Source organism: Oncorhynchus mykiss, chromosome 14 (genome assembly GCF_013265735.2).
Source record: "Oncorhynchus mykiss isolate Arlee chromosome 14, USDA_OmykA_1.1, whole genome shotgun sequence".
Taxonomy (NCBI): domain Eukaryota; kingdom Metazoa; phylum Chordata; class Actinopteri; order Salmoniformes; family Salmonidae; genus Oncorhynchus; species Oncorhynchus mykiss.
In genome coordinates, this window is record NC_048578.1 from 24,751,391 (window position 1) to 24,763,985 (window position 12,595).

At 37.2% G+C, this 12,595-nt stretch overlaps 2 protein-coding genes across 2 annotated transcripts in view; both read left to right on the top strand.

Moving 5' to 3' along the window:
* The window catches only part of sirpb2 (signal regulatory protein beta 2), a 29,010-nt gene extending 20,239 nt beyond the window's left edge, over window positions 1-8,771 (top strand). Inside the window, 1 exon segment of the mRNA NM_001124301.1 lies at window positions 8,578-8,771. Coding sequence (NP_001117773.1) covers window positions 8,578-8,703 — 126 coding nt within the window. The 3' untranslated portion in view covers window positions 8,704-8,771.
* On the top strand, window positions 90-6,362 carry LOC118938751. Its single transcript, XM_036943628.1, has 3 exons — window positions 90-124; window positions 5,028-5,431; window positions 5,928-6,362. The coding sequence occupies exons 1-3, from the start codon at window positions 90-92 to the stop codon at window positions 6,275-6,277; spliced, it is 789 nt and encodes a 262-aa protein (XP_036799523.1). The 3' UTR covers window positions 6,278-6,362.
* Window positions 8,772-12,595: the final 3,824 nt, after the last annotated feature.

Below are 12,595 nucleotides of genomic sequence, written 5' to 3' on the forward strand. Positions count from 1 at the left end.
TGAATGGTATACTGTATATTCCGTCTCCATTTTCATGCTTGGATTTCTATCTGTTGATACAGCAAGTGTCTCTCAGCATATTCACCATGATGATAACCTCTCATCAGAGCAGTCAAGTAGTCAGGTATGTAACATCTATATTATCCAATGTGTGAAACAAGAGGTACATTGCCTGTTACACAGGAGTGTGTATATTAGTGTATATGTGTATATTTGTGAATAAATCACTAAGTACAGCAGTAACCCATGAGATGTTGCGTCAGAGTTGTTTGTCATAGAGAAAACCTGTTTTTAAATATAGTTCATTATAACCTGCACCTATAATTTGGCAAGCTCTCAGTTGATCAAAAATGTTGTTGATAGTTTTATTAAAATGTTTAGTTACATTTTAGATGTGGGGCTTTAAGATGTTAAATTACCCTCATATCCGCTAGCTTATTTATTGTTCAGAAATCTGTAGCGTGAATCTGTAGTGTAAATATTATATTTAACAATGTCAACATGCTTTGAACATCAGTTTAGGTTTTGGTTATTACAAAGTAAATGATTTAGAAATGTTTTTGTTTCATTTGTCTTTAATGCCCGTAGCCTGTAATTAACTAGTATGAAAAAATATGACACTAAGACCAGGATTCAACGTGATCCAAGTTAGATCCGTGTTATAGCTTGAAATGAAAAAATAATACTTTCTGAGCTGACATCTGGACTGTTTACCATGAATGCGATATCCATAAATGTCAGAGAAAATGATTTTAAAAGCTGCATTGTTGGCAGTCCTGCGCCCTCTGCTAAGATTTGAATCCTAGCTTCCGCATGAACATTCCCCTTACCGTATTATCGATAATGTTATTATTTTATTTCTCTGTTATTGTGCACAGTGGAGTTATTATTTACTGTACTCTATTCCTTAGGTGCCAAACACAGATATTTTGAATTATGCTGCATTGCATTTCTCTGAGAAGAAAACTAAAAGAGGAAGAAAGAAGAGAGAGACACCACAGGAGAGTGTGTACTCTGATGTCAGGTACTCAGACTGGGACTGATCTTTGTTTCAGATACAGCACTGACAAAATTATGTCAGTCAAGTGTCTCTATTTAGACACAATTTAAGTGTTTTGGTAAATCAATCGCAGGACAATGCTTTCGGATTAACTTTCACAATAGTACAATACAATATCCAAATACAATACCATAGACAATGGAATTACAACCATGTTTCTGCTCAAAATATCTTCTGGAGTGGTCAACTTATTCTGAGCTAGCTGGGTTTTCATCTTTAAATGTCTATGTACACTTTTGATAAAAAGTTTTAGAACACTTACTCATTCAAGGGTTTTTCTTTATTTGTATTTTTCTTTTACATTGTAGAATAATAGTGAAGACATCAAAACTGTGAAATAACGCATATGGAATGATGTAGTAAACAAAAAAAGTGTTAAACTAATCAAAATATATTTGAGATTTGAGATTCTTCAAATAGCCACCCTTTGCTTTGATGAAACCTTTGCACATATGTTCGTAACATTGTGTAAAATGTTGTCATGGAACAATATCATATTGGGTTGATATGTGCAGAATAGTTTTTGTTCCATACATTATCACGTATCTAATTATAGCAATAAATGAATGTTGTAGGATTATCATTGTCATTTAATATCACTGAATATTTCTAGTATAGTGTCTTTGGTTTGTTATTCATTTCACAAGAGGTCAAATTCTTACTGTCTGTCATAGTTAAATTATGGACATAACCATTTCATTCATGATTATTCAAGTTTTTCATGTCATAAGAAGCATTTTTGTACCATCATGTACATTCATATTTTTGTGTAATATCTCTTTAAGGTAATAATTTAACTTTATGAAGTCAATTTACATTATGCTAAGATCTTACTGAGGAGAGGCAACTAGGATGAGTGGGCTACTCCTCATAGAGGTTGACCTAGTAAACCATGTAAAGGGCATTATGGTCAAATAGAGATATGTATCGGTCGAATAGAGTATGGTATCAATTAGTAGGCCTAAAGCATTCAACCGACAGACTGGGAAACATTATAGAACTGTTGGCCCAGATACACATCACTGGTCTTTTGATTGCGCTAACTGCTTATTAGTTGGAAATGGAATAGGACATGTTGAACTTTTTCCACAGAGATCCTGTTTGGCAAAGTAAAAAAAATGGATATTGGTCGTTTCTGAATATGATATTGTGAGTTGTTATATTCAAATAATGATGTCTCATGTAGGAGAGTGCTTACAGAAACACAATGTGTTAAAGGGGACAGTCTGGCATTCAATTAAAGTTAATGATATATAGAAATGGATTATGAAATAACATTTTGTGGCTTATAGAAGTCACATGAGCTTGTTTTACTCCATTGTTTGTAAATAATGTTATTGTAAACACACACTTTTTAGACTCAAAATATGGTGTTGTGACTTTACTTTCATTATTCTCATGACTGTATTTATTTAATCCACTAACTATGTTCAATTGTTACCCGATAAAAGTGCCTTCCTCACCATCTTAAATAATCATGCCCCATTCAAAAACTGTAGAACCAGGAACAGATATAGCTCTTGATTCTCTCCAGACCTGACTGCCCTTATCCAGCACAAAAACATCCTATGGCGTTCTGCATTAGCATTGAACAGCCCCTGTGATATGCAACTTTTCAGGGAAGTTAGGAACAAATATTCACAGGCAGTTAGGAAAGCAAAAGCTAACTTTTTCAAGCAGAAATTTGCATCCAGTATCACAAACTCAAAAAAGTTCTGGGACACTGTAAAGTCCATGGAGAATAAGAGCACCTCCTCCCAGCTGCCCACTGCACTGAGGCTGGGCAACACAGTCACCACCAATAAATCCACTACAATTGAGAATTTCAATAATAATTTTTCTACGGCTGGCCATGCTTTCCACCTGGCTACCCCTACCCTGATCAAAAGCCCTTCACCCGCCACAGCAACTCGCCTAAGCCTCTCCCACTTCTCCTTCACCCAAATCCAGACAGCTGATGCTCTGAAAGAGCTGCATAATATTGACCCCTACAAATCAGCCGGGCTAGACAATCTGGACCCACTCTTTCTTAAAAATATCTGCCGAAATTGTTGCAGCCCCTATTACTAAAATGTTCAACCTCTCTTTCGTATCATCTGTGGTTCCCACAGACTGTAAAGCTGCCGCGGTCATCCCCTTCTTTAAAGGGGGAGACACTCTATACCCAAACGGCTACAGACCTATATCTATTCTACCCTGCCTTTCAAAGATCTTTGAAAGCCAAGTTAACATACAGATTACCGACCATTTAGAATCCCACCATACCTTCTCCGCTATGCAGCCACTCCTCAGTAAAAGGCACAAGACAGCCCTCTTGGAGTTTGCCAAAAGGCACCTAAAGACTCTCAGATCATGAGAAACAAGATTCTCTGGTCTGATGAAACCAAGACTGAATTCTTTGGCCTGAATGCCAATTGTCACGTCTGGAGGAAACCTGGCACCATCCCTACAATGAAGCACGGTGGTAGCACCATCGTGCTGTGGTGATGTTTTTCAGCAGCAGGGACTGATAGACTGGTCAGGTTTGAGGTAAAGATGAAAGGAGCAAAGTAAAGAGAGATCCTTGATGAAAACCTGCTCCAGAGCCCTCAGAATCTCAGACTGGGGTTAAGGTTTACCTTCCAACAGGACAACGACCCTAAGCACACAGCCAAGACAACGCAGGAGTGGCTTCGTGACAAGTCTCTGAATGTCCTTGAATGGCCCAGCCAGGACCAAGACTTGAACCTGATGGAACATCTCTGGAGAGACCTGAAAATAGCTATGCAGCAACACTCGTCATCCAACCTGACAACGCTTGGGAAGATATGTAGAGAAGAGTGGGAGAAACTCCCCAAATACAGGTGTGACAAGGTTGTAGCGTCGTACCAAGAAGACTAAAGGCTGTAATCGCTGCAAAAGGTGCTTCTACAAAGTACTGAGTACAAGGTCTGAATACTTTTACATTTTTTATACATCTGCAAAAATGTTGGAAAACCTGTTTTTGCTTTGTCATTATGGGGTATTGTGTGTAGATTGATGAGGGGGAAAAAACAATTTAATCCATTTTAGAATGGAATAAAAGTCCAGGGGTCTGAATAGTTTCCGAATGTAGATTAAGCCTAGTCATGGACTAAGCTCTTTCTGTCACGTCTACTCCTGTGTTCGCCTTCACAGGTGTACATAACACCGGTCCTGGGATCCATTATTACGCACACCTGGCATCAATCATTAAGCGCACCTGTACGTCTATCATGAGGCACACAAGTACCTCTCCTATACCTTGCACTCCCTTAGGTTCCTTCCCCAGTCTGTATTGTTCCTGTGTTCATGCGTAGATGCTACTGTTATGTTGTTTCGTTCCATGTTTGTTGTTTTATTAAACGTTTCACCTGCTTCTCGACTCACAGCGTTTTCGTTACATATTCAATGTAAAAACTCTACTGAGAATGTTTTGAATTGTGATCTTGGATTAATCTGAGTCTTGGATATATTGCATCACTGAGCAATATCTCGTTGTAATGTAGGCCAACAAATTAGTGCACACCATAAATCTTTAGATTGCCTACAGTACATGGCTGAAAACGGATGGAAACGTTCAACAGGAAGTGATGCATGTCTTTCCCCTAACCAATCAAGTCATTCTTAGATTTTAAACATCCCACAATTATTTTCATTTTGTCAGTCAGTCATTCATAGTAACAAAGAAAAACAGTTGTTAAAGCTACCATACATCAAGATGATCAGAATCTGCCTTCTTTGGGGACTTCTCTCTCAAGTGTGTAAGTGCATGCCCTAATCTCACATAGTACTTTACTGAACAGTAGAATTTAAAATCTAAAAGAACAACAATATCGTATTGGAAAGTCATATCTAAAGATAATGAAATATATTCAGTTTGGACAGCAATGTGACCGATATATCTTCAGACATTTTAAATTGCAGTAGTTTGATGACTTAATTAAGAAAAAAACCCTGTTACTCAAAGGTTGAACAATGTCCATTTTCATTTCAAATTGACATCTGATTACATTCACATTTTGGCAGACCTGATTCAGACTGAAGATGCTCCTCAACCAATACCAGTGACTACTCGTCTATTTGGAGACAATATATCTTTGCCATGTCCTAAAGCAGAATCTCAACAATTGCTGTACTGGTACAGACAAACTGTTGGCCAACTGCCCCATCTTGTCGCATCTGTATCCTATGCATCAGAACCTGTACTTAATGGAGAGTTTAAGAACCCACGTTTCAAAGTGGAGACATCTGAATATGTGTATAATCTCATTATCAGAAATATCAGCACATTAGATGAGGCAACATACTTTTGTGGAATTGGGACAATGTATGGGATGGACTATGGACATGCAACATTTTTGGCTGTGAAGGGTAATTTAATTTAAATTGTGCATTTCAATGTTCACCAAGTGTTTTTGTGTATTGTTATACATACAGTAGATGTACACAGCCATGTACAGTAGATGTTCAGAAAGTATTAACAATCTTGCTGCAGTATGCTTAGAAAGTGGATATTCATGGATGCGTGTCATAATGGTCAAATGTAAAGACACTTGTCATTTTTGACAGGTTTTTGAAATGACATCGTTACGGTATAGCTAGCAAAAGAGTGTAGAAACGGTAGCTAACTAACTTTTACTGTAAAGAACTCTTAAGATGCCTAGCTAAGCATCTTGGCTGACTGTGGGGTGAATACATTTGAATAATTACTGACAAATAGAAACTGCACCTCTCTTTTATAGCAAGCAAAACGCTGTTTCCAAAACTGCCATGTGCCTAAAGGAATGTTTTCTATTTAAAACTCTATGACCTCTCCACTTTACAAGCTAATGAATAATTATGTTCTCAATACAATGACACAATATAGGACACAATCACCCTACATTGGTGCAGCAACCAGTTTCTGATCCAGTCCATCCAGGAGACTCTGTGACTCTACAGTGTACAGTACTCTCTCAGACCTGTACAGGAGAACACAGTGTGTACTGGTTCAGAGCCGGATCAGGAGAATCCCAGCCTGGAGTCATTTACACCCCTGGGAACTTGAGTGATGCGTGTAAGAAGAACCCTGAGACTCCCTCTCCTACACAGAGCTGTGTCTACAGCCTCTCCAAGAACAACCTCAGTCTCTCTGATGCTGGGACTTACTACTGTGCTGTGGCCACATGTGGGGAGATCCTGTTTGGCAACGGAACAAACCTAAATATTGGTAAGTAATGAATATTATGTGTTATAATGTTGAAAATACAGAAGAAAGTTTAGTCATATTAAAAGTGGTGCATGTACATTGAGTGTTCAAAACATTAAGAACATCTTCCTAATATTGAGTTGCACCCCCTTTTGCCCTCAATTTGTTGGGGCATGGACTCTACACGTTGTCGAAAGTGTTCCACAGGGATGCTGGCACATGTTGACTCCAATGCTTCCCACAGTTGTGTCATTTTGGCTGGATGTCCTTTGGGTGGTGGACCATTTTTGATCCACACGTGAAACTGTTGAGCGTGAAAAACCCAGCAGCATTGCAGTTCTTGACACACTAAAACCAGTCCGCCTGGCACCTACTACCATAACCCGTTCAAAGACACTTAAATATTTTGTCTTGTTCATTAACCCTCTGAATGTCACACATACACAATCATGTCTCAATTGTCTCAAGGCTTAAAAATCCTTCTGTAACCTGTCTCCTCCCCTTCATATACACCGATTGAAGTGGATTTAACAAGTGACATCAATAAGGGATCATACCTTTCACCTGGATTCACCTGGTCAGTCTGTCAAGGAAAGAACATCTTCTCATAATGTTTTATACAGTCAGTGTACAGCACAGTGGTTGAGGTCAATGTGCCTTTTGCTATAACAATATTCTCATCATTGACCAGAAATGAATGTTCAGCTGAAAATTCTTAGATGCTGTAAACAAAATACAACCTGCTAATAACTTATTTAAAGAAATACAAAATTCATATTTTGACAAATCTCTCCTTCAAAATGTGGCTACAATCAATCCACATCTTTCATATGATAATAATACCAATTTTATGGAATGTGTATAGTGCTTTTCATTACAAAATTCATCTCAAAGCGTTAAAAAGCTAAATAAAATGACAAACACAACAAATATAAATTCAGACGATGGAGATAGAATGTCCTTAGGTAGATTAGGATGACGGAGATGGAGATTGAATTTCCGTTGTCACATTTGAATGATGGAGATGGAGATTGAATGTCCTTAGGCAGATTAGGATGTTGGAGATTGAATGTCCTTAGGCAGATTAGGATGATGCAGTTGGAGATTGAATGTCCTTAGGCAGATTAGGATGTTGGAGATTGAATGTCCTTAGGCAGATTAGGATGATGCAGTTGGAGATTGAATGTCCTTAGTCATACTAGGAAAAGGGTGTGGAGGAAGTTTGGGCTGGAAAGGCAGGATAGAGACAAAAGACAGAGCCCCTCATCAGAACATCACACACACTACTCCTGCATTTAGTTCCTCCATGGAAGCCGCTCCTTTCTGTAGGTACTGGTCGTCCATTACCAAAAATGTGCCACTGTTTCTGAAAGTGCAGGGAAAGTCACCAGAAATCAACAGTTGTTAGGAACAGACACTGATCCTCCTCTGCCATCTTCAGAAACATTTTTATTTTAATATAAGGGTGGTATCTATATATATCTTATTATTTTTTGAGTCATATAAATGGTGTTATATATTTCTTACTATTTTATTTTAATGTAATGGTGGTATGTATTTCTATTATTATTTTATCTTACTATATGGTTGGTATATATGCCTCTATCTATATTATTTGAATATATGGGTGAAATAGATCTCTCATACTATTTTATTTTAATTTAACGGTGGCATATATCTCTTTTATTATTATATTTTAATATAAGGGTGGTAAATATATATTTATATATATCTCTTACTGTTTTATTTTTATATAAGGGCGGTATTTTTCTCTTACTATTTTATTATAATTCAAGGGTAGTTATATCTCTCTTCCTATTTGATATTAATATGACGGTGGTATACATGTATATCGACTCTCATTATTAAGTTTTTTATTCCTTTTAGAAAGATCACTGGATTATGTAATCATTGGACTGGGAGTGACATCAGTTTTCTGTGTGATTGTGATCATTATACTCGTCTTCAGCAGAAATAAAATGACAATTTGTGAACATTATAAAGGTGAGCTCTCTGGTATTACAAACTGTAGATGAACACCTAATACATTTTACACAATACTTGTTACCAAGTAAAATATCTCTGTCTATTACCTATCTTGACTTTTGTCATGTTCATGCTTGTTTTTATTCATGTTAGCAGTGAGTGTTGCTCAGCATATTGAACATGACAACTCAACCACCGAATGTGATCAGGTAAATAAATACAATTGTTATAGTACTGGCCTGTTGGTAGGTGATATCCAATATGATACTAGATAATCTAATTATCTGGCTATTATTATGACTACATTTGTATCAAAAACCAACAACATGATGATTATTCACAGGAACAAGACCCAGAGACTCTGAATTATGCTGCATTGCATTTCTCTGAGAGGAAAACTAAAAGAGGAACAAAGAAGAGAGAGACACAACAGGAGAGTGTGTACTCTAATGTCAGGTACTCAGATTGAGACTGAACATTGTTTATGTGCAGAGGAATGGATGTAGTTTGGTAATAAACTGTTCTTAAAATACTGTACAATGTGTTTAAACAGTCATGACATTTTAGCCTTACTGATACAGTGATATTTTCTATCAAGTAAGACAGTGGCAAAATTTTCCCTATACCCATCATGAGGTTGCCACAACCTAGCCTATGAATGAAAGTTTACAATATAGGTGCACACAGGTCGGGAGAAAGATTTGAGGTGACAGAGAGTGACACATGGACAGACAGGGACACATTGCATACTTTTGCCTATCATCTAGCTGATCAGAGCAACACGGTTATGGGACGGCTTGTCCTGTCAGGTAGAGGGCCAAATACCATTGAGGTCTTTAAATCACTCCTGAAAAGTTTGACCTTTAATCTGTGTATTGTTATTTTAGACTTCCTTAGTGATTCCAAGTCCTCCTCTTGTATTGTATCTCTTGTATCTCAGCCCATTGTTTAGACATACTGTTTAACTGTGAGACAACTCATTTTCGACGACACATTCCAGGCAAATAACCCACACAGAACTTGTCTTTTCCAGTCATGATTGGTTTCACTGCAATCAACTGGTTTCTTTGTAACACAATCCAGTTGATTGCAGTGAAACCACACATTTTTATGTTTGTAACACAATCAAACCTGATGGGCCATTTCGCGGGACGTATTGACTGAAAGAAACCGATTTGAAGACAACAAGTCATGACATCATTGTGCACCAATGATTTGCCCGCTGTTTCGTTGATTGACTGTCTTTTAACCCAATGACCACTGATCGTCTTGAAATCTAGCTGGGTAGATAGCCAATGAGCTGAGCTAAACGGCAATACGCCATGTTTATGTGTTGCAAGACCAACCCATGTAGTAAGCTCCAGCATAATGTGAGTCATTCGCGATTGAAGTTTCATACCGGAAGGAGAAGCACATATTACGCACTGCATTGTTTGGTAAACGCGCAGATTCAGCTGTTTATATATCAATCATTATGGCGACTAAGTCAGGGAAAGCTAAATCTTTGTCTAGATATACAGATGTAGACACAATTTTAGAATAAAATGATTGGGAAGGTGAGACAGAGATTGTTGTAGGATGCTTGATTTAGCGATTGTGGAGGAATATTTTTTGAACGGGAGAGGACATCGTTTTGGACTGGTAAGTTCTTATCATGCTAATGCCCTTGTTTGAAATTAATAATATAAAATATTATTTGTGATTTTATTCTAATTTTAGAAGCAATATATAAACATGTAATGTCATGCAATGTGAGATGCGTGTGTCTGCAACCCCACCCTAACCCACATAAAATAGCCTATTTGAGGCTGTTGAGGAGAGGGCAGGACCACATCAATGGCCAAAGTGAAATGTAGACAGTAGATACAGCTGGTCTTTTGTAATATAATAAAGACAGTAGATCTAGCTGGTCTGTCATAATATAATAGAGACAGTAGATCTAGCAGCTAATAATAATATAATAATATATTCAACCTAATATACTCAACCTTCAACTCTCTATATACAGTGCCTTGCGAAAGTATTCGGCCCCCTTGAACTTTGTGACCTTTTGCCACATTTCAGGCCTCAAACATAAAGTTATAAAACTGTATTTTTTTGTGAAGAATCAACAACAAGTGGGACACAATCATGAAGTGGAACGACATCTATTGGATATTTCAAACTTTTTTAACAAATCAAAAACTGAAAAATTGCAAAATTATTCAGCCCCCTTAAGTTAATACTTTGTAACGCCACCTTTTGCTGCGATTACAGCTGTAAGTTGCTTTGGGTATGTCTCTATCAGTTTTGCACATCGAGAGATGTGTTGATACAGGGCTCATATGTGAAACTAATCTCTCCTCTACAACCACTGTTATCTCCACCTGGCACAGCCAGAAGAGGACTGGCCACCCCTCATAGCCTGGTTCTTCTCTAGGTTTCTTCCTTGCCTTTCTAGTGAGTTTTTCCTAGCCACCGTGCTTCTACACCTGCATTGCTTGCTGCTTGGGGTTTTAGGCTGAGGCTATATAAATAGCTATATAAATAGATTTTACTGATATTTGGAAGACTGAGGGTCTTCCAAATATTGAAAGTGTGTAAATAGTTGCCCATGTTATTTTGTAAATGTATATATATATTTTTTTTTCATATATTTTTTAATCAATAATATATTTTTTTCCATTATGGTTTTTCCATGTATTTTTGTATTTTTTTTTTTTTTTTTTTTTGGGGGGGGGGGGTGTTAGAATACTATTTTGTTATTTTGTATATAGTTATTTGTTTCAAAATGTATACCTTCACCAATTTGGCCACTTGGGTACATTTGGCTACTTGTGTGGGACACCTGGGTGACTTCATGATAAATGTCATGTAGCACACTCATTTTGGAAGTTATCATTCTGAAACTTTGCACAAGTACTGTTGCCCTCTTACAGTTTTCACTGAAAATGTCCCCATCATTCTATCTGAATGTTTGTTTTATCTTGTTCATTTTAAAGATGATGATACAAAAATACAAATAAAAAACGTATGTTTTTTTCCCATTGTTTTATCGATACCAGATCAATTGTGTTATATTCTCCTACATTCAATTCACATGTACACAAACTTCAGAATGTTGTCTTTCAAATGGTACCAAGAATATGCATATCCTTGGTTCTGTGCCTGAGCTACAGGCTGTTAGATTTGGGTATGTCTTCAGGCGGAAATAGGCGGAAGTAGGGGGGGGAGCTGTAAGAGGTTTTTAATCCACCTGTCGTCTCAGATTTTTAAATGATACTTTACAGCAAAAGCAATCCAAGCGTTTGTGTAAGTTTATCGATAGCATGACAAAACATTATGTACACTAAGAATTAAGTAGCTAGGTCCCGAAAATCAGAAAAGCAATCAGATTAATTGTTTACCTTTGATGATCTTCTTGATGTTTTCACTCACGAGACTCCCAGTTACACAACAAATGTTCCTTTTGTTCCATAAATATTATTTTTATATCCAAAATACCTCTGTTTGTTTGTCGCGTTATGTTCAGAAATCCACATGAAAGAGCAGTCACGACAACGCAGACAAAATTTCAAAATAATATCCATAATGTCCACAGAAACATGTAAAACGTTTTTTATAATCAATCCTCGTTTTTAAAATATATATTCGATAATATATCAACCGGGAGTGTAGGTTTTTCAATAGGACATGGAGAAAAAATGGTTGCTTTACTCTGTTGTGCAAAATTCACTCTGAAAGCCCCCACCTATCCACTTAGGCAATGTGATCTTTCTCGCTAATTTCTTCAAAATAAAAGCCTGAAACTATGTCTAAAGACTGTTGACACCTTAGGGAAGCAATAGAAAAAGGAATATGGTTGATATCCCTTTAAATGGAGGATAGGCATAGGAACAGAGAGGTTTCAAAATAAGTGGCACTTCCTGATTGGATTTTCCTCAGGTTTTCGCCTGCAATATCAGTTCTGTTATACTCACAGACAATATTTTGACAGTTTTTGAAACTTTAGACTGTTTAGACTCTCATCCACGCGCGTCAAAACACAACAGCCAAAATGGGTGCCACTTCGACAAACTACAAATTCTAGCTAATTTAAAAAAAACAAGCCTGAAACTCTTTCTAAAGACTGTTGACATCTACTGGGAGCCTTAGGAACTGCAATCTGGGAGGTATTCCATTGATTTCCCCATAGACAGGCATTTTAAATGATGTCACCTCACCCCCAAAAATTCCAGGATGGATTCTCCTCAGGTTTTCACCGACTATATCAGTTCTGTTATACTCACAGACATTTTAACCGTTTTGGAAACTTTAGAGTGTTTTCTACCCAATACTACCAATTATATGCATATCCTAGATTCTGGGCCTGAGTAACAGGA